Genomic DNA, 23720 nt, shown 5'->3' with positions numbered 1-23720 from the left:
CAGAGAGAGAGAGGGACAGAGGATCTGAAGCGGGCTCTGTGCTGACAGCAGTGAGCCTGAGGCCGGGCTTGAACTCACAAACCATGAGATCATGATCTGAGCTGAAGTCAGATGCTCAGCCAACTAAGCCACTTGGTGCCCCTGTCGTATTTAACTTTTTAATCTGTTTGGAGTATATTTTTGTGGAGTGCAGTATAAGATAGGTATTTTTTTTTAACACAAAGTTAGTCATTTGTTCTAATACCATATATTCCACTTATTTAAAATGCAACTGTTAATATATATAGTAAATTCCTTTGTGTATTTTAGCTTGTTTCTGGAGTATTAGGGAGACCTAATATCTTTGCAATTTTCTTATCCACTAGCAAGACTATATTTTCGTTTATTCAGGTCTTATTTGTTTAAAACAGGCTTATAGTTTACTTTTATTTCCCTCTGTCTCCTTTCTTTTTTTCTTTTCCAGTTCTTATTAAATGTTGCCTAGAGACTTTACAGTTTTTTGCTGTATAAATTGGACCATCTATGCCCCACCACTGTGATAATTTTGTTTGTTGCTGATGTATATTAATGTCACACCCATTAATTGTGGATTATATTTATATAGCCTAATAGTTTTGAAGCTGATTCTCTTAGGTTTTTCAGGTAGATATGCAATATATAAAAATGTGAGGGGTGCCTGGGTGGCTCAGTTGGTTGAGCTTTTGACTTCACCTCAGGTCATGATCTCACGGTTAGTGAGTTTGAGTCCCACATCAGGCTTTGTGCTGACAACTTGGAGCTTGGAGCCTGCGCTTTCTCTCTCTGTCCCTCCCCTCCTCACGCTCTGTGTCTCTCAAAAATAAATTAACATTAAGAAAATGTGAATTTATGTTTTCTTAGTATTAATGTCTTTTTTCCTCTCATACAGAGAAATGCTAAATAATAGTGGAATACTTTCTTCATTCCATTCTTTTTTTTGGTAAATAACTTAAAATATCTCCCATTAGCAATGATGTTTGTTCTGTGTCTGAAAAAGTTTTCTTTTGTTCCTTCCAATTAAAGAGTTTTAATTCAAAGAGTGCTAAGTCACATAAAGTGATTCGGGGGGATTTAATCAAGTGATCATGTCATTTTTTTTCATTTTTATCTAATAATGTAATAAATGATAATGGATTTTTGGGGTGCCTAGGTGCTTCAGTCGATTAAGCATCTGACTCTTGATTTCAGCTCAGTTCATGATCTCATGGTTCTTGAATTTGAGAACTGCACTGGGCTCCTGGCTGACAGTGCAGATCCTGCTTGGGATTCTGTTTTTCTCCCTCTCCCTCTGCCCCTTCCTGGAGTTCTCTCTTTTGCTCTTTCTTTCACTTTCTTTCTTTTCTTCTTTCTCTTTCTCTGAAAATAAAGACACTTAAAAAAAGGGGTAAGTGTGGAACCATCTTTGAATTCATAGAATAATACTTAGTCAAAGAGATATTTAGTATCTTGGTGAATCAATCTATGAACACTTAATATAGGACATTTGTGTTTACATTTGACCCTTCAACAGCATGGGGGTTAGTAGTGCCAACCTTGCCTTGCAGTTGAAAATCCACCTATAACTTGACTCCCCAAAAACTTAATACCTAATAGCCTACTGTTGACTGGCAGCCTTACCAATAATATAAACAGCATATATTTTGTATGTTATATGTATTAAATACTATGTTGTTACTATAAAGTAAGCTAGAGGAAAGAAGATAATAAGAAAATTATAAGGAGCGGGCACCAGGGTGGCTCAGTCAGTTAAGCATCCGACTTTGGCTCAGGTCAAGGTCTCACGGTTCATGAGTTTGAGCCCCACATCAAGGCTCTCTGCTGTCAGCACAGAGCCTGTTTTAGATCCTCTGTCCCCCTCTCTTCTCTCTCTGTCCCTCCCTTGCTTGTGCTCTCACGGTCTCTCTAAAATAAGTTAAAATGTTTAAAAAAATTATAAGGAAGAGAAAATACGTGTACAATACTGTAAAAAAAAAATACACATGTAAGTGGATCTGCACAGTTCAAAGCTGTGTTCAAGCGTCACCTGTATATTTATAGTGAATTTGGTCTCAGATTATCCTTTTTCTGAACCCTTAGTCTGCATGTTAAAATTATGGACTATAGACTATTTTGTTAGAATTATGCTAGTGTCATGAAATGAGAACATTTTCCAGTTTTCTCTATGCTTTGGAACAGTCAGAAAACAAGGAACTATCTGTTCCTTGAAGGTTCGATAGAATTAAGTAGCCTCTTATCAGTTGGATCTAGTGCCTTTTTGAGGCATTTATCTTTAGGTTCTTTTCCCATTTCCTCCATGATCTTGGTCTGCTTGGATTTTTTTTATCATTTCTTTAGTTTTGCTAATTTATATTTCCTTAAAGAGCCATGTATTTCATCTATGTGTTTAAATGTATTAGTACAATATCATACACATTGTTATGATATTTAAAATCTTTGTATCATTTCTCATATGTTCTTAATTGTTTTGTCTTTTTTTTTTTTTTTTTTTGGTAGAATATATGAATGGGGGAGAGGGGCAGAGAGAGAGAGAGAGAGAGAGAGAGAGAGAGAGAATCTTAAGCAGGCTCCACTCCCAGCATGTGGTCCAATGCAGGGCCCAAATGGGATCCTGACCTGAGCTGAAATCTAGTTGGAGGCTCAACCTCAACGGACTGAGCCAGCCAGACCCTCCTTGTCTTTTTTTTTTTTTTTTAATTAAATTTAATTAATTAAAAAGAATTTTTTTTTAACGTTTATTTATTTTTGAGACAGAGAGAGACAGAGCATGAACGGGGGAGGGTCAGAGAGAGAGGGAGACAAATAATCTGAAACAGGCTCCAGGCTCTAAGCTGTCAGCACAGAGCCCGACGCGGGGCTTGAACTCACGGACCGCAAGATCATGACCTGAGCTGAAGTCGGACGCTCAACTGACTGAGCCACCCAGGTGCCCCTAATTTATTTATTTTTTAATGAGACTGGATGGTTTGTTTTTTGGCCTTTTTGAAGAATGTGTTTTTCATTGTATTCTATACTGTTTTTTTTCCTTGTTCACTAATTTCTGTCATTTCAATTTTTTTTGGTTGTTTTCAAATTCTAGAAATGCACTTACAAGTACGTTTGTTTATGACTCCAAAGTGACTGAGGGAGTTGTTTGTATTCGTTATTTGTTACTATATATTCTAATAGGATTGTGAATCAGTTCTTTGAGACTTTAAAATCGGACCATTCTTCTCTTCCTGCTGATATTATATAGGCAGTGCTTTTAAAATTTTAGTGTGCATCAGAATCACCTGCATTAAACAGTAGAAAATGTAAATGTTGCCCTATCCCTCACACTTCCTTTTTTTTTTTTAAAACAAAAATTCCAAAATTCTAATGGTCAGTGGGATAAAACCAGTTCTTTACTGCCTTTATTGCCTTCGATGTGTTTGCTTACCTTTGACAGTTACAGTTAGCATCTTTACCAGTTTATTCTCTTTATTCTTCTTGATTGCTCTTTCAGTGTTTTTTCCAGCACTGCATTTTCAGTCGTTTGTGAACTTCTTCTGTTTTATCAATATCTATTTTCCCTTCTCCTCTCCTTTCCGTTTTTTAAAAAGATGAGGGAATTAAAAAAAAATTTTTTTTCAACGTTTATTTATTTTTGGGTCAGAGAGAGACAGAGCATGAACGGGGGAGGGGCAGAGAGAGAGGGAGACACAGAATCTGAAACAGGCTCCAGGCTCTGAGCCATCAGCCCAGAGCCTGACGCGGGGCTCGAACTCACAGACCGTGAGATCGTGACCTGGCTGAAGTTGGACGCTTAACCGACTGCGCCACCCAGGCGCCCCAGAGAATTTTAAAGTAGTTACATAAAATTCTCCAAGTGTTTTATGAGGGAGACACTCCCCTGTTCCTGTAGGAATTTTTGAATAGGGACAACTTGTCTGGAATGCAGTTTTGGAACTTGCATCAAGTTTTATATTTGTTTACATTTTTTTGAGCTGTGATTGATCATAAGGAAATAATCCAAATTTTGGATGTATGTCTGCATATAAAAGCAATCATAGTTTTATATCTAATTGTGAAAAATTGGAAAGTCCATGTCCATAGTAATGCAGTTTAAATGAATTATGATATATCCATGGAATGGAACATTATGCAGCTATTAAAGTGTTTATAGAGTGTTTTAGTGGTATGAGAAGGTATAAATGCTAAAGGAATAAGAATCATGATTAAATTGTGTAAGTGGCTTAGTCTTAATTAGTTAAATGTGTTTTTTGTGTGTATGGGTGATGTCAATATAAATTTATTCGGAACATATCTGAGTATTTTCACAATCAGAAAAATATACTGTATATTTGAAAGGTATTTAGGATTTGATAGTGTTCATCAATAGAAATTATTAAGATAGGCTTGTAGTATGATTCAAACAGGCACAAGATTACATATTTATTACCATGTTCAAATTTTATCATGGCATAAGGGTGCCTGGCTGGCTCTGTCAGAAGAGTGTGTGACTCTTGATCTCAGGGTTGTGAGTTCAGGCTCCACACTGGATATAGAGACTACTTAAAAATAAAATCTTAAATAGATTTTATCATGGGTAAAACATAGCTACTAAATGTAAGACTGAACTAATGAACAATACCTTGTCGATTTTATAAATTTAGGGCTTTTTTAAATTATAAAAAAATGTATACTGTTGTACAAAACTGAAATAATATAATGGTATTTAAAGTGAATACTGAAAATTCCCTGTGTATCCGCTTATTTACTTTTAACACAAATAGGTTCATGCTATACTATTTTGGAGTTTTTTAACATAATCATGTCATTCTTCCCTTAACTTGAAGACTATTACTTCTAAATGTATGTGGGTTTAAGAGAAGCAGAAATTAAGAACAAGATCATAATGGTAAATTTGCCTTTGTTGGCCTTTCTCCTTCATTAAATCCATAATTGAAAATAGAGCCTCTGAAACAGGGAAATTTTATAATTATATAGAACAACTAAGATATTTTTTCTTCAAATCTTCGTGTGTGTGTGTGTGTGTGTGTGTGTGTTTTAATTATGGTACTATATTTTTATATAATAGGCGCAGGTACAATGTCAACAGCAGCATGAACAACAGAAAAAAGATTTAGAAATCCTCCATCAACGAAACATCCAGCAGCTACAAAACAAATTATCTGAGTTAGAAGCGGCTAATAAGGACCTAATGGAAAGAAAATATAAAGGAGACTCTACCATCAGAGAACTGAAAACAAAACTCTCTGGTGTTGAAGAGGTATTGAACTTTGAGTTTGTTCCCCCCACCACCAATTTAAAATAGTGTTTTAGTTTGGTGACTTTATTACTTGTGTGCATGGTGTTTCTCTAATGCTTTGCAAGGCTCTCTTGGTGGTGTTAGGGTAATCAGTTCAGACAATGCAAAAAAATTGAGAATCTAAAATCTGATAGAAAACGATAATTCAGAACAGAACTGAGGTAAAATTGGATATTTTTAGTTAAGGTTTTGAGGGGTAGGTCATTGGCACAGTGATCAGTGTACTTTTAATATCCTCACAGTGTCTATGGGTCCGTATACTCAGTGTTGACAGGACTGGTTCTTTCAGCCTACCTAACATACCAAACAACTATATGAAGTTGTGTCTAATAATAATAATGATACTTTATTAGTAATGATAGTAGCTACGCTTACTGAACACATGCTATGTGACAGGCACTGTGTAACTATTTTACATATAGTAAACCATTTAATTTTCGTAACAATTCTTTTATTTATTCATTTATTTATTTTTAATTTTTTAATTATTTTTTTTCCCAATTCTCTTAAAGAAGGTACTATTATCGCCATCTGATAAACTAAGGCACAGAAAAGTTAAGTAACTTGCCCAAGGTCACATAGCCAGTAAGTAGAAGAGAAAGGATTGGAACCTCTATTATTTGCTTGTCTTTAGAACTCCCTTGTTCTTTCAGTCAACAGAGACATTTCTTTAATCTTGTTGTAGTGGCACATTGTTGATGCTTTAGCCCTGATATTAGACTCCTTCCTAGCATTATTATACATTAATGTCATGAATTAATCAGAAAACGTAGATTTTGTTAAATCTATCGTATGTTTTTTAAATTTTTTTAATGTTTATTTTTGAGAGAGTGGGGGAGGGGCAGAGAGAGAGAGGGAGACACAGAATCCAAAGCAGAGACACAGAGTGGGGGAGGGGCAGAGAGAGAGAGAGGGAGACACAGAATCCATAGCAGGCTCCAGGCTCTGAGCTGTCAGCACAGAGCCCCACACGGGGCTCGAGCCCACAAGTTGTGAGATCATGACCTGATCTGAAGTCCAACGCTTAACTGATTGAACCACCCCAAGTCTATCATATTTAAAGATCACCAGTGTTACTTGGGCTCATGACACTTCCCATTCCATTTCACCAGTCTCTTGTGCTTAGGAAACTCTAAAGCCTGACTTGATGCTCACTGCCATTTATTATTTAGTATGTACCAGGCATTATGGTAAGCAAGGTGCATTAGGGTTCTTATGAAGATTAAGTGAAGTAATTGATGAAGTGTTAATTCTGTTTTACAAATGAGGGAGCTGAGATTTAGGTTAAAATAATTCCTAAGATTACACAGAAGAACCTAGATTTGTATTCAAATCCAGCAGAGTCTGCTTCTAAAACCACTATGGCATAATACTATAAAATTATTTTGTAAAGAAAGTTATGTAGGAATACTATATACAAGACTTGTGTATACTGGCGTATTTGGTGATATTAGCTGATTCGGGAGTGATCTGCCCTAGATATATATATATATATGTATATATATGTATATTTATTTATTTATTTAAAAAAAATTTTTTTTCAATGTTTATTTATTTTTGGAACAGAGAGAGACAGAGCATGAACGGGGGAGGGGCAGAGAGAGAGGGAGACACAGAATCGGAAACAGGCTCCAGGCTCTGAGCCATCAGCCCAGAGCCTGACGTGGGGCTCGAACTCACGGACCGCGAGATCGTGACCTGGCTGAAGTCGGACGCCCAACTGACTGTGCCACCCAGCGCCCCTGCCCTAGATTTTTAATAACCCATTTTTAATTAACAATTATGTTTGCTTGTTTTTGTTTTAAAGAGTGAACCAAGAGGGAATCCAGAAGTGCTAACAAATTTATTGACATGGAAAGATATTTGTAATATTTAAAGAAGTTAGATTATAAAACTGCACAGTATGAGCACTTTCTAAAAAAAAATCCGTGTATATAAAAAGAGCAAAATGTTAACTCTAGGTCATAGCTGCCATCCTTGGCTAACCTTCGGATCAGCTGGAGAATGCTTAAATGCCCTAGTGCCCAGGACATACCTCATACTAACTGTAAATAAGACTCTCTTGGGGAGGGTACCAGGCACCAGTAGTTTTTAAAGCTTCCTAGGTGATTTCAATATGCATAGTAGCTTGAGAACCACTGCTTACGTGGTAGAATGATAGGGCTTTTTATTTAGTTATTTATTTTATGTTTTTGAAATTCTGTTACAATGGGTGTTTATGACAAATGAGTTTTTTAAAGTGTAAATTTCAAGATACCAAAAAATCCTTGTTACTAGTTTTTAGAGTTGTAGTAATTTATTCATAAATGAGGATTATTTTCCTTGTTGTCATTGAATTAGATATTAGTGTATTTTACAATTATTATTCAAATCTACAAGTTACATATACCTCTAGAGGGATATCCAAATCCTTTTTTAAAAAATCAATACTAGAACTTTAAAATTACTAAAGGTATTTTTAAAATATTTTAAACATCTTAATTATAAATAACCATAGTGGGCCAACTTCTCTTTTTTATGCTGCATCATTTTTTTTCTTTCTGTAGGAGCTCCAGCGGGCTAAGCAAGAAGTCCTCTCTTTGCGAAGAGAAAATTCTACCCTAGATGCTGAATGCCATGAAAAAGAAAAGCATATTAATCAGCTACAAACAAAAGTGGCTGTTTTAGAACAGGAAATCAAGGATAAGGACCAGCTTGTTTTAAGAACAAAAGAAGCATTTGATACAATCCAGGAACAAAAGGTCTATTTAAACATTTTTGAAACAAATTGATGATTACATTTACAAGTGATGCTTTTCTTAAACACAAGCATCTTATTAATTATTCATGTTTTTAAAAATATGTATCAGGTGGCTTTAGAAGAAAATGGTGAGAAAAATCAGGTACAACTAGGAAAACTTGAAGCTACGATAAAATCATTATCAGCGGAACTTCTTAAGGTTCGTTTTTAAAAATAACAGAATATTAAATTTCATTGGATTAAGTAGAGATATACATATGAAGCTCTTTTACAGGCAAATGAAATTATCAAGAAGTTGCAGGGAGATCTGAAAACTTTAATGGGTAAATTGAAACTGAAGAATACAGTAACTATTCAGCAAGAGAAACTCTTAGCTGAGAAGGAAGAAAAATTACAAAAGGAACAAAAGGAATTACAAGATGTTGGACAGTCTCTCCGAATTAAAGAGCAAGAGGTGGTGAATATTTTCTGTTTTTGCATGTGTGACTATTTGCAAAGTTTAACAAATTTTCTTAGATGTAGATTTTATTTTTTTTTTTTTTTAATTTTTTTTTTCAACGTTTATTTTTTTGGGGACAGAGAGAGACAGAGCATGAACGGGGGAGGGGCAGAGAGAGAGGGAGACACAGAATCGGAAACAGGCTCCAGGCTCTGAGCCATCAGCCCAGAGCCCGACGCGGGGCTCGAACTCCCGGACCGCGAGATCGTGACCTGGGTGAAGTCGGACGCTTAACCGACTGCGCCACCCAGGCGCCCCAGATGTAGATTTTAAATTTCCATTTTGTTATATTCGAGAATATCTTTGACTCCCCCCCCCCCCCCCCCAACCTTTCAACAGAAGTTAATGTGTTACAACCTGAAAAGTTAGTTATCATGACTCAGGTACCTTGAGTGTTCATATATATGTACCGTATATGTGTATATACATATATAGATACACAGTTACACAGGAGAGCTATAATTCATTCTATTTAATAACAGTTAACAGTAATCAATTATTAATAGAAATACGTTTCAGTTTTTATTTAATTTTTATTATACTTATGAGGATTGACATATTTCAGGTATGCAAATTACAAGAACAATTAGAAGCTACAGTTCAAAAACTTGAAGAAAGCAAACAGCTTCTAAAAAATAATGAAAAGTGTAAGTATTTTAACTTTTTTTTTTTTAAAAAGTTTTTTTAACATTTATTTATTTTTAAATTTTTTTTTTTTTTTCCAACGTTTATTTATTTTTGGGACAGAGAGAGACAGAGCATGAACGGGGGAGGGGCAGAGAGAGAGGGAGACACAGAATCGGAAACAGGCTCCAGGCTCTGAGCCATCAGCCCAGAGCCTGACGCGGGGCTGGAACTCACGGACCTCGAGATCGTGACCTGGCTGAAGTCGGACGCTTAACCGACTGCGGCACCCAGGTGCCCCTAACATTTATTTATTTTTGAGACAGAGAGAGACAGAGCATGAACGGGGGAGAGTCAGAGAGAGAGAGGGAGACACAGAATCTGAAACAGGCTCCAGGCTCTGAGCTGTCAGCACAGAGCCCGACGCGGGGCTTGAACTCACGAACCGTGAGATCATGACCTGAGCCGAAGTCAGACGCTTAACCGACTGAGCCACCCAGGCGCCCCTTAACTTTTTATGTAAAAGAAGTTTGTAATTGTACTCTTAATCTGAAAATGTTATTTGAATTCATAAAAGTCCAGGTAGATCAAGATACTGCTCCATACAGATAATTTCTGTTTTAAATATACTGTCTCCATGTCTTTGCTACAGTAACTTATATATTAGCTGCCCTGTAAAACTGTTACCATTCTGAAGAAAACCATATTACATGTGTCAGTAACCCAAAATTAAGTGTTGAAAATATTAACGATAAGTTCTTCACTGATTGAAGTTCTTCACTACACCTTGTTTAATTGCTGTATTTACCTAATAGTAACAACATGAATTATTTGAAACTAAAATATAAGATCAAGCCTATAACATTTTCTCAGTGTTTAGTATTGGTTATCAGATAAGAGTGGGAACTTTAAGTAAACTAAGATATTATTCTAGAAATGAAAGCCTTGAAAGAGATCCTTGACTAGCAGAAATACATGTTTCGGATTGTAATAGGTTAAGGAGTTCTATGTGGTGGTTGCTCAAAAAGAGTGTTTAATGACAAAAATTTAGGTAAACCTGTAGTCTCCTGTGATATAAGGTAATCTTAAAGACTTAACATTTTAAAAATCTCAGTATAATTTTTAAATGTTTAAAGTAATTAGAAAAAAATAATCAAAATTCTTTATCTTGTTTTGTTCTTTTATTTAAGTAATCACATGGTTAAATAAAGAACTAAATGAAAATCAGCTAGTGAGAAAGCAAGATGTATTGGGACCGTCCACCACTCCGCCTGTACATGCGAGCAGCAATGCAATCAGAAGTGGGATTTCTCCTAATTCTAATGTGGTAAGATTTAAACTAAGGTGTGAGCAGTCGTTGGGGCGTCTGGATGGCTCAGTCGGTTAAGCATCTGACTCTTGATTTTGGCTCAGGTTATGGTCTCACGGTTCGTGAGTTCAAGATATGTGTGGGGCTGCAGAATCTGCTTGGGATTCTCTTTCCCTCTCCCGTTTGTGCGCACGCTCTCTCTCTCTGTCTCTCTCTCTGTCTCTCTCTCAAATAAACAAACTTAAAAAAAAAATGATGTGAGTGGTCTTAGTACATTTCCTAAAACAAAAATATTCCCAGACTGTGAGGAAGTTTCCATGACTTCAGGTGCCAGTACTAATATGCATATTTCAGGTATGCAAATTATAAGAACAGTGAGAAATGGGATTTAAACTTTAAAGAGTCCTACAGTTATTAGCACAGTTATATTAGAGTCCTGCAGTTACTTTATTGGAAGTGTGACATATAGGTATACTTGCTCTTAGCAAAGAGGCTATTTTTCAAGGGCACACTTCTTTTTAAGATTTTATACATATAGAAATCACTCATAACTAAAGTAATCCACATGTGCTGAAAAGCTTACAGTATTCACGGGGCCTTAAGAAGGGAGAACAGGCTTTGGGCTCAAGTTTGGAACTGTGACGGATGGAGCCTAAACTGAATTCTATTTGAAAAACAGGAGGTGGGGGGGCAAAGAGAGAAGGAAAGAAGTGTCCTTTTATCAAGCTTGTCAGTTCTAGATTCCCAAAGGAACTAGTTAGGAAATATAAGCTTTCTAGCTCCCAGTACCAGGAGCTTTTTCCTTGCAAGAAATTAGGGGAAACAGAAGAGCAGCTCCTTACGTCTGGGAGCTGGCTTGCTGCTATCAGCAACGCCCCGGTGTTGCTAGGAGAGCTGTCCTGGCACTCACAACTAGGCATTGGGGCTCTCCTGTTGAACAAACAATATAACAGAAAATCAACATCAGGCAAGGCCACTTTGTGACTGACGAATCAAGACAAAAACAGGACCACCTCATAATCATGTCAGACCACAATTTTAAAAAAATCATTGCCAAGCCACAAAACTACACAAATTTTCTCCTATCCTGGCTAATGTGGTTGGTTGTTGCTTCATTACCAATTACTGTTTTGGCCTTAGTACATTCTTCCTGACTTACAAGGTTTATTTCAGGTAGTCACACAGTTATCCTTATTTACAGATAGCATCCAACCCACAACAAAGCCACACTTTATTAAACTCTCCCTTAAACCACCTAACACATAAGTCCAATAAATAAGTCCCTTTAACACCTTCATACTGCCACATCCCTTTTACTAGGTTCCCCACAGTGTGCAGTCTCCATTGTTTGCAAGGAGCAGTAAACCCAGGGTGTAACCTAAAGATACGTTTCTGGTAGTTTTTGGTTGGAGAGCACTGGCAGAGGATTTAAAGTGTAAATACTTAATTGAAGTTTAAATCTATCCCAATAAATCAGGTAGTACTTAATCAGATAGTACTTGATGTTTAAGGAGAGGAATGGATTTTTGCTAAATAGAAAAAGGTGTAGAAAGAAGTGCCCACTGCTGAATGACAAACTTGAAAAAATTTGACAGGCTTGATCTTCATGACTTTGTAAAAGGTATTTTTTGTCATGTAAGCACTGATGTACATAATTGCTTCCTAAGATTTGTGTTTCAGTTGCACTCTTATAAAAATAAACTATTTTCATAACATTGGTTAATGGTGGTGTCACCATATTGAAAACCACTGACAAAGCCAGTTATTGTGTCAGGTAGTCCATGTAAGAACATGTCTTGGGGTCCGTGGGTGGCTCAGCTGGTTAAGTGTCTGACTTCGACTTAGGTTGTGATCTCACTGTTCGTAAGTTCAAGCCCCATGTCAGGCACTGTGCTGTTTATACTCATTTTGGTGGAAAATTATTTTTATTTTATATCTGATTGGCTTATTGAACTGTGACTCCATCCTTCCAGCATCCCTTTTTTTAGGAATGGAAGGCCTATAGGGAACCCAGGTGTTCAGAGAGGTTTAGAGAGGCCACTGTTTGAACTCCGTTCAAAGCCAGATCCAATGGTTGACTTTGTCAAGCTTGTATAGCCACTCTTTAAAAAGCCTTAAGGTATCCTAGCCTCATGCTGTGTAATAAAGCAGAGTTTTGGTGTCATGATAAGATTAGCCTCTAAGATAGTACTCAATTATTATAACAGATGCTGACGCCTCCTGGATTGGCAAATACTAATGTCTCATCCTTAACCTTTTTTATGTTTTTATTTTTAGGTTGATGGTAGACTTACTTACCCAGCCTGTGGGATTGGTTATCCTGTCTCCTCTGCATTTGTATTCCAGAATACCTTTCCTCATCCTATATCTGCCAAAAATAACATCCATCCAGTTTCAGGACCAAAGGTAGACACATTAATACCTTTTTGAGGCAAGGTGTAGCAACTTATTAAATATTTTTAATTTTAAAAATAACCTTAGCCTTTGATCACTTGCTAAGTATTGAATATCTAGTTCATTCTTATAGGAAATACTATCTGCTCTATATGGTATTTCTTGAATCGCTGTAATTTATAAAAAGGTAGACATCAGTATGCTTAAACTTGATTCCTATTCAACCTCTTTCTCCATTTTTATTCATTCTGTGTTTAATCTTTTACAACTCTTAAACTTAACTAGGATTATTGACTTCATACTGTTGATGTATTAACTATGGTGACCTTTTTGGATCCTTTTGCTAGGATTTAAAGGTCTGAAAAGGCAGGATTATAGCATATCCTACAATGTAGTTCTGGCAACATCTTAAATAGCATAGGGCTAACATTTCCTCAAATCTGATTTATTTGCTGAGACTTTTTTCCTACCCACTTGAGTTCTTCATTGTCATTGTTATTACTAATGTCTTAGGTTTATATATTGTTTTCATATGTATAATTTTATCTTCACAATAATTTCATCCACCAGACCAACCACTGATTCCGTTTCATTACTAACTTTAGGTCAAAAAAATTTTTTTTTCCTAAATCTTGGGCCCCTGGGTGGCTCAGTCGGTTAAGCGTCCGACTTCGGCTCAGGTCATGATCTCGCGGTCTGTGAGTTCGAGCCCCGTGTCGGGCTCTGTGCTAACAGCTCAGAGCCTGGAGCCTGTTTCAGAGTCTGTGTCTCCCACTCTCTGACCCTCCCCCGTTCATGCTCTGTCTCTCTCTGTCTCAAAAATAAATAAACATTAAAAAAAATTTTTTTTTAAAAATCTTGAAGACAAATTTAAAAAAAAAAATTTTTTTTTTTTTAATGTTTATTTATTTTTGACAGAGAGAGACCGAGCATGAGCTGGGGAGGGGCAGAGAGAGAGGGAGACACAGAATCTGAAGTAGGCTCCAGGTTCTGAGCTGTCAGCACAAAGCTGGACACGGGTCTCGAACTCACAGACCACGAGATCATGACCTGAGCCGAAGTCGGACACTCAACTGACTGAGCCACCCAGGCGCCCCAAGACAAACATTTTTGAAAAGAATATTTTATAAAATAACTGAGGACTTTGAAATTGCTATTATAAACGCTTTCTCAAAAGAAACCTGCGTGGCTTAGTCGATGAAGTGTCTCTTAATCTTGGCTCAGGTTGTGATCTCACTGTTCGTGAAATCAAGCCCTGTGTCAGTCTCTGCACTGACAGTGTGGAGCCTGCTTGGGATTCTCTCCCTCCCTCTCTGCCCCCTGCTTGCCTGTGTGCCCTCTAAAAATAAATAAACTTACAAATAAACGCTTTGTTAAATTAGTTTTGGGCTGCTCTAAAAATAAGCTGCCTGTGTTGCTTAGGCATATGCTTTTTTGCCAAAGCCTTATTAACTGTCATCTGGAGCTATTGAGAATTCTCAATGAAATGAGAACTAAACCTGAGTTTTATGCTTAGAATATCATTATGTAAAGAGTATTTAGATGCACTTAGGTGGCTTTTCTTGCATTGCTTGTTAAAGAGCATTAGATATGTGTGTTCAGAGGATTACTATTGTTTTTTTACAATGTTAAGTAACTCTTGTACTGTTCATTAACTTTATTTGTCCATATTTTATTTTTAAATTTTGATTCCAGTATAATAAATATAGAGTGTTATATTAGTTTCAGGTGTATAATGTAGTGAATCAACAATTCTATGTATTACTCAGTGCTCATCAAGATGTACACTTTGGGAATGCAAGCTGGTGCACCCACTCTGGAAAACGGTATGGAGGTTCTTCAAAAAACTAAAAATAGAACTACCCTACAACCCAGCAATAGCACTACTAGGTATTTATCCAAGGGATACAGGTGTGCTGTTTTGAAGGGACACATGCACCCCAATGTTTATAGCAGCACTATCAACAATAGCCAAAGTATGGAAAGAGCCCAAATGTCCATCGACGGATGAATGGATAAAGAAGATGTGGTGTGTTTGTGTGTATACCACAGAATATTACTCGGCAATCAAAAAGAATGAAATCTTGCCATTTGCAACTACATGGATGGAACTGGAGGGTATTATGCTAAGTGAAATTAGTCAGAGAAAGACAAAAATCATATGACTTCACTCATATGAGGACTTTAAGGACAAAACAGATGAACATAAGGGAAGGGAAACTAATATAAAAACAGGGAGGGGGACAAAACAGAAGAGAGTCATAAATATGGAGAACAAACTGAGGGTTACTGGAGGGGGTGTGGGAGGGGGGATGGGCTAAATGGGTAAGGGGCATTAAGGAATCTATTCCTGAAATCGTTGTTGCACTATATGCTAATTTGGATGTAAATTTAAAAAAATAAAAGATGAAAACAAAAAAAGACTAGCGAATACTGGAAAGTTTCAAGGGCAAAAATAAATAAATGTATACTTAATCCTCTTCATTAATTTCATCCATCCCTCCTGACCCCCCTCTGGTAACCATCATTTTGTTTTCTGGTTTATCTCTTTTTTTTCCTTTGCTTGTTTTGTTTTTTAAATTCCACACGAGTGAAATCATGGGTATTTTTCTTTGACATATTTCACATACTATTATATCTTTTACCTCCATCCATGTTATTTATTGCAAATGGCAAGATTCATTCTTTTTTATGGCTGAATAGTATTCCAGTGCGTGCGTGCGTGCGTGTGTGTGTGTGTGTTGCATCATCATGACCCTTTCATGTCTTGATGGACACTTGGGTTACTTCCGTAATTTGGCTATTGTGTATAATGCTGCCATAAACATAGGGGTATATATACCTTTTTGAATTAGTATTTTCATATTCATTGGGTAAATACCTTATATTTACTGGATCATATGGCAATTTTCTTTTTAATTTTTTGAGAAACCTTCATACTGTTTTCCACAGTGGCTGCACCAGTTTGCGTTCCCAGCAACAGTATATGAGGGTTCCTTTTTCTCCACATCCTTGCCAACACCTGTTTTTCCTTTCTTTTCTCTTTTCTTTTCCTTTTCTTTTCTTTTCTTTTCTTTTCTTTTCTTTTCTTTTCTTTTCTTTTCTTTCTTTTTAATGGTTTCTTGAATATTATTGTTTCTTCATGAATATCTGCATATTCAAGTGTGGTTGCATCTTGGGATCAAATTTTGTCTTGAGAATTATGATTGAATTGCTTTTTCATTTTTTTCTAACTTTTTTTAATTCCAGTTAGTTAACAATGTTATTAGTTTCAGGTGTACACTACAGTAATTTAGCAGTTCCATACATCACCGCGTGCTCATCACAAGTGCACTCCTTGATCCCCACCACCTATTTAACCCATCTCCCCTTCCCCCTCTCCTCTGGTAGCCATCAGATTGTTCTCTGTAATTAAAAGTCTTGTTTCTTGCTTTGGTTCTCATTTTTTTCCTTTGCTTGTTTGTTTTGTTCCTAAATTCCACGAGTGAAATCATATGGTATTTGTCTTTCTCTGTAATGTATTTCATTTAGCATTACAATCTCTAGTTCCATCCATGTCGTTGCAGAAGGCAAGATTTCACATTTTTATGACTGAATAATATTCCATTTTGTATATGTACTGCATCTTTATTCATTTATCAGTTGGTGGACACTTGGACTGCTATAAACATAGGGGTGCATGTATCCCTTTGAATTAGTGTTTTTGTGTTCTTTGGATAAATATCCAGTAGTTTGATTGCAGGATCATAAGGTGGTTCTATTTTTAACCTAAAAAAAAAAAGTTTTTTATTTTGAAAGAGAAACAGTATGCGTGTGCATGAGTGAGGAAGGGGTGGGGTGGGGGGGTAGGGAGAGATAGCATCCCAAGCACCCTCCATGCTGTTAACACAGGGCCCAATGCAGGGCTCAAATCCATGCTGTGAGATCAGGACCTGAGCCAAAATCAAGAGTCGGGCACTTAACCAGCTGAGCCACCCAGGCGCCGCTCTATTTGTAACTTTTTGAGGAAACCCCACATTGTTTTCCATATTGCTTCTTTATTTTAAACAGCTTTCCAAGAAAATATATAATGTCCCAAATGAGGACAAGAAATACTACAGACTCTTTCCAGATAGTTGCCTAGTTTGTAGGAGTAATTATGGCTCACAAGATTACCTTTCTTACTGTTCTTCTGGAATTGGAGAAGTCATTATAACAAGGGTATTCTTAGAAGCAAGACTTCTAGAGTTTCCTATATCATTGATTTTTGTATTCTTTTGATCTTGTATCCTCAACAGTTAAAAAACAAAACGGTTTTAAAACACTTTGAGCTTGAATCTTTAACACATGAATAGGTATTGTATGCTTATACTACTATGCATATTATATACAGTATAGTTTACTGGTTAAGAAGGTGGAATCTGATGTTAGAATTTAAATCCTGTCTTTGTCAATGTGAATTGGTTCAGCCACTGAAACACAAAAAACAGGCATCTAACTCTTAATGCTTCAGTGTCTCTACTTGTAAAGTAAAGCAGTAATTTTATCTCCTTTACTGGGTTATTGTGAGGGTTAGGTAAGTTAATATATTTGTTTAGAATAGTGCCTGGGACATGATAAGTGATTTATTATTTTATCTATTAAATACTACTAATAGAATACTCAGAAATTAAAGAGTGAAATTGAAAGTATATATAAATCAAATTTATAAGATTTTCTTCTCCTACCTCAATGTATGGTATTATCACCACCTACTTTGAGACCACAGATCTGGTTAGTCTGGTGCTAGCAGATATTGTGATTAAAACATGATCTTTTTAGTTGAAGTAAAAAGAAGCCATTTTATTTCATGACATTGAAATTGTGATATATCTGGTGTCTTTAAATGTTACTGTTGGGATTTAGTACATTCAAGTAGATGCTTAACTGTGAGGATGTAAAATAAAATGAGTTAAATTAACATAAATTAGGCAAGAAACAAAATCATGCTGAAGGAAATAGAGAGGAGTGTTTTAAAAGATTGTGGCATGCTGACAAATAGAACATTTGATAATGTCATGGTGTCTTGTTCAGTTGAGTGTCCTGACTCTTGATTTTGGCTCAGGTCATGATCCCAAGGTCATGGGGTTGACTCTGTGTCGGACTGTGTACTGAGCATGGTGCCTGCTTAAGATTCTCTCATTCTCTTCCTCTGTCCCTCTTCCCTGTTTGCATGTGCCTTCTCATTCCACATATGAGTAGAACGAATGAATAAATAGCTTCCATTTAAAACAAATTTGATAATTTCTTAAGTAAGATAGACAAAATAATTTCTTTGTTTTTGAAGACAGTAGGCAAGGATTCATTCATTCAATAAATATTTATTTAATGAATTTTTACTATGGCCATACATTGTTCTAGTTGCAAGAGACACAGCACTGAGCAAGACAAAGTCCTTGCCCGTATGGTGCTTATGTTTTGTGGGGAAAACTCCATTATGATTGCTAACTAGAGTATCTTTTAAACAGAACTGTTATCAAGAAGATGTTTTTGATGTCAAAGAAAATGCTTGTGGTGAAATCACTTAAACACTTTCAGGGTGTCTCATTCTGATTCTTGTGTGGGATAAACCTTTAGGGTCAAACATAATCAGTTTTCATCATTGAGGCTGTAATGTGAGGATTTTCTGCCATGACAAAGTAGCTATCTAAGATCAGATGATTGGTTTATCTTGATAATGTTTAGCCCACAATGTGTATTCAGAGAAAGATTTTATCTAGAGATAACATTTCTCAGTTAGACTCAATACTTCATTCACCATGTGGTTCTAAATTAATTTTTGCTTATTTTGTGTTAGCTATTTTAAAAAATAATATATGAGCATGGAAAGCTTCCTAATGTATAGGAGGATATACTATCTAAATGTCCCTCCCGTGGTCCCCAGTTTTCTCCTCAGAGAAAATCATTGTTCGGAGTTTTTTATGCTATGTTCCAAAAATATTTAAAACATACACAGGATATATGTGTGTACATGTATAAATGTGTGTTTGTATACATGAGTGTATATGTAATCATAAATAGTACATGCCCACTGTTCTGTGCCTTGCTTTTTTTCATTCAGTAGTAGTATTATGGAATAGGTCCGTTTCTATGTATTAGAATGTTAATTTTTGTTATTTAATGACTTCTTAGTATTCCAGTATATGCAGGTACTATACTTAATTTAACTAGTGCTCTGTTAATGGATGATCAGGTTGTTTTCAATCTAGATATTCATACCATGCTTCAGCAATTATATTTGAATATGTATCTTTATGGCCTTTTACCAGTAGGTTTGTAAGATAAATTCTTATTTACTTATTTTCATTTTTTCTTTCTTTTTAAAAATTTATTTTAATTCTAGTATAGTTAACATATATAGTTAAGTTAGTTTCAGGTATATAATATAGTAATTCTGTAATTCTATTACTCAGTGCTCATCAAGATAAAGTGTACTCTTAATTTCCTTCACTGATTTCACCTATCCACTCATCCCCTTACCCTCTGGTAACTATCAGTTTGTTTTCTATAGTTAAGAGTCTTTTTTTGGTTTGTCTCTTTCCTTTAGTCATTTGTTACTTAACTTCCACATATGAGTAGAATCATATGTTATTTTTCTCTGACTTACTGAACTTAGCATTATACTGTCTCGTTCTATCCATGTTGCGAATGGCAAGATTTTTTTTTTTTGAGCTGTATTCCATTGTGTGTGTGTATATATATATACGTATATATATATATATATACACACCACATCTTATGTGAGATAAATTCTTAAAAGTAACTGGGTCAAAGATAATTTTGTCTGTCTGGTGATTATGATGAAAATTAGTATTTCCCTCATTGTGAAACATCAGCTTTGTATTTATAGTTGGTTTCCTCATCTATAAAATGTCTATTTCTTTATCCATTTGTTTGCTTGAGATGTGTAGCCCTTAAAAAATGACATCATAAGCATTTTTTATATATATCTTGGTCACTAGTCTGCTGTGGGTTTTATATGTTAATGTACTGTTTTCCAATTTTTGCCTTGTCTTTTTATTCTTTATGGTACTTTTTAAAGAAAAATTTAAAACTTTACTAAAGTATAATTTATATACCATAAAATTCTCCCATGGTTAAGTTTACAGTACAGTAATTTTAATTAATTTGTAGAGTTGTGAAACCATTATGACAGTACAATTTTAGAGCATTTACATGTCCCCAGAAGGTTCCCTAGTGCTTATTTGTAGTTAATCCACACTCTTGCCCCCAGCCCTAGGCAAGTACTGATCTGCTTTCTGTCTATACATTTGCTTCATTACATTTAATATGAATAGAATCATACAATATGAAGCTTTTGTTGTCTGTCTGCTTTCACCATGTTTGAGGTTTATCCAGGTTGTAGTGTGTATCACTAGTTCTTTTAATTGCTCAATAGTATATCATTGAATGCATATGCCACCATTTGTTTATCTCTTCACCATTTGATAGACATTTCAGTCACTTTCAGTTTTGGGCTATTACAAATAAAGCTGCTTGTGATTGTTTGTGTATAAGTCTTTGTATTTGTCTAAGGTGAATACCTAGAAATGGAGTGGCTGGAGATATGTATTTCATTTTTAAGAAACTACCAAACTTTTCCAAAAGTGGTTGAACCATCCATCAGCAGTCTGAGAATTCAAGATACATTATATTCTTGACAACAGCTGGTATGGTGAATTGTTTACTTTTAGCCATTCTAATAGGTATATAGAAATCTCTTATTGTGACTTCTACCATGCATTTTCCCTAATAGCTAATGAAGCTGAGAGCATTTTTTCATGTGCTGGTTTGTTATCAGTGTATTTATTTTGGTAAAACATCTATTTAATCTTTTGTCCGTTTTTTTTTAAATGTTTATTTATTTTTGAGAGAGAGAGCATGAGTAAGGAAGGGGCAAAGAGAGAGGGAGACACGGAATCCAAAGCAAGCTCCAGGCTCTGAGCTGTCAACACAGAGCCTGATGCAGGACTGGAACTCATGAACCACGAGATCATGACCTGAGCCAAAGTTGGATGCTTAGCCAACTTAGCCACCCATCACAAGTGCACTTCTTAATCCGCATCAGCTATTTAGCCTATCCCCTCACCCCCCCTCCCTCTGTAACCATCAATTCTCTGTAAATAAGAGTCTCTTAATTTGTCTCTCTTTTATTTCCCCCCCCTTTCCCCCCCTTAAATTCTACATGTGAATTAAATCATATGGTTATTTTTCTTTCTCTAACTTATTTTGCTTAAACTCTCTGGCTCCACCATTTCATTGCAAATGGCAAAATTTCATTCTTTATGGCTGAGTAATATTCCATCGTATATATATACCCCATCTTCTTTATCCATTCATCAATCAGTGGACACTTGGGCTACTTCTGTAACTTGGCTATTGTAAATAATGCTCTAATCAATATAGGGGTGCATGGAATTATTTTCTTAATTTCCTTTTCTGCTACTTTATTATTAGTGTATAGGAATAACCGATTTCTGTATATTAATTTTATATTCTGCAATTTTGTCGAATTCACTTATTCCAATAGTTTTTTTGTAGAGCATTTAGGGTTTTCTTTTTTTTTTTTTTTTTTTTTTTAATTTTTTTTTCAACGTTTTTATTTATTTTTGGGACAGAGAGAGACAGAGCATGAATGGGGGAGGGGCAGAGAGAGAGGGAGACACAGAATCGGAAACAGGCTCCAGGCTCTGAGCCATCAGCCCAGAGCCTGACGCGGGGCTCGAACTCACGGACCGCGAGATCGTGACCTGGCTGAAGTCGGACGCTTAACCGACTGCGCCACCCAGGCGCCCCGGGCATTTAGGGTTTTCTATGTTTGGTATCATGTCATCTGCAAATTGTGACTATTTAACTTATTACTTACCAATTTGGATGCCTTTTATTTTTTCTTGTCTACTGTGGCTAGGACTTCAGTAGTATGTCAAATAAAAGTACCTAGAGTGGATATCCTTGTGCTGTTTTTGATCTTAGGGGAAAAGGTTTCAATTTTTCACTATTCAGTATGATGTTGGCTGTGAGTTTATCATATATGACCTTTATTATGTTGAGGTGTTTTTCTCTAAACCCACTTTGTTGAAAATTTTTTTTATCATGAATGGATATTGACTTTGTCAAATGATTTTTATTTAGTGATTGAGATGATATTTTTATTCTTATTTTTGTTAAAGTGGTGTTTCACATGTTGATTGTTTTGCAGGTATTGAACCATCCCTTGCATCCCAGGAATAAATCCCACTCGATCATGGTCAATGATCCTTTTAATAATGTTGTATGTGGTTTGCTAATATTTTGTTGAGGACTTTTATATCCATGTTCTTCAGGGATATGGCTTATGGTTTTCCTTTTTTGTAGTGTCTTTGTCTGGTTTTGATATGAGGGTAATGCTGGTCTTATAGAATGTATGTTTTGAGGCTTTCTTTCCTGTTCCTTTTTTTCGGAATAGACTAAAGAGAAAATAGGTATTAATTCTTCTTTAAATGTCAGATAGAATTCGCCTCTGAATCCATCTGGTTCTGGGTTTTAATTTGTTGGATATTTTTTGGTTGCTGTTATTTTTTTTTACTGGAAATTTGTTCAAATTTTCTGTTTCTTCCTAATTCAGTTTTGGAAGATTGTGTATATTTAGGGATCTGTCCTTGTCTTCTGGGTTGAATTTGTTGGTGTATAATTTTTCATTTTAGTTTCTTACAATCGATTGCATTTCTATGGTGTCAGTTGCTACTTCCTTCACTTCTGATTTTATTTATTTGGTTCCTCTTTTGTTCTTGATGAGTCTAGTTAAAAGTTTGTTAATTTTGTTGATCTTTTCAAAGAACCAGCTGATTTCATTGATCTGTTCCAGTGTTTTTTTAGTCTCTGTTTCATTTATTTATTTGTGGTCTGATCTTTTATTTTTTTACTTGTACTGGCTTCGGCTTTGTTCTTTTTCTAGTTCCTTTACATGTAAAGTTAGATAGATTGAGATTTTTTTTTCTTGCCTTTTGAGGTAAGCCTTTATCACTATAAATTTTCCTCTTTAGAATTGCTTTAGCTGCATCCTGTAGATTTTGGACTGGTGTGTTTTCATTTTATTTTACTTAGTGTATTTTTCTACTTCCTCTTTGATTTCTTCATTTACCCAGTGGGTATTTAGTAGTGTGTTGTTTAGCCTGCATGTGTTTGTACTTTTTTCCAATTTTTTTCTTGTAATTTCTTTCATAATGATTGTCAGAAACGATAGTTGATAGGAGTTCAATCTTAAAACATTTATCGAGACTTGTTTTGTAGCCTAAGAGATGATATGTCCTGGAGAATGTTCCACGTGTTTTGAAAAAGTGTATTCTATTGGTTTGGGGTAGAATGTTCTGTATATATTTGTAAAGTTTATCTGGTCTAATATGTCAGAGTGCCTGGGTGGCTCAGTTGGTTGGGCATCCGACTGTTGATTTTTGGCTCAGGTCATAATCCTAGGGTTATGGGATCAAGCCCATGTCAGGCTCAGTGCTGAACCTGGAGCCTACTTGGGATTCTCCCTCTCTCCTCCACTATTTCCTCTCCTCGCCCATATCCCTTCCTCGAGGTCTTTCTTTCTCTCACAAATAAAGATAAAAAATAAAATAAAAAAATTTTTAATATGTCATATAAAGATCCTGTTTCCTAATTGATTTTTTGCCTGGATACAGTATCCATTGATGTAAGTGGGGCGTTAAAGTCCCCTACTATTATTGTATTATTGTCAATTTCTCCCTTTATGTCTGTTAATATTTGCTTTATGTATTTAAGTGCTCCAATGTTGAGTGGGTAGATATTTACAGTTCTGTTCCCTTTAAGGATTGATCCCTTTATTATC

General features: G+C 35.8%; 1 protein-coding gene across 2 annotated transcripts in view; it reads left to right on the top strand.

The window, feature by feature from the left end:
- The window catches only part of SASS6 (SAS-6 centriolar assembly protein), a 55128-nt gene that overhangs the window by 22544 nt on the left and 8864 nt on the right, over positions 1–23720 (top strand). For both annotated transcript variants that reach the window (XM_043575661.1, XM_043575659.1), the window contains 7 exons: positions 5075–5266; positions 7852–8046; positions 8155–8244; positions 8320–8499; positions 9110–9191; positions 10359–10495; positions 12755–12883. In XM_043575661.1, coding sequence (XP_043431596.1) covers positions 5075–5266; positions 7852–8046; positions 8155–8244; positions 8320–8499; positions 9110–9191; positions 10359–10495; positions 12755–12883 — 1005 coding nt within the window. The remainder of the gene's footprint in view (positions 1–5074; positions 5267–7851; positions 8047–8154; positions 8245–8319; positions 8500–9109; positions 9192–10358; positions 10496–12754; positions 12884–23720) is intronic.

Source organism: Prionailurus bengalensis, chromosome C1 (genome assembly GCF_016509475.1).
Source record: "Prionailurus bengalensis isolate Pbe53 chromosome C1, Fcat_Pben_1.1_paternal_pri, whole genome shotgun sequence".
Lineage (NCBI taxonomy): Eukaryota > Metazoa > Chordata > Mammalia > Carnivora > Felidae > Prionailurus > Prionailurus bengalensis.
Note: the sequence above shows the minus strand (reverse complement) of the source record. Positions and strands in the feature narration are given on the sequence as shown.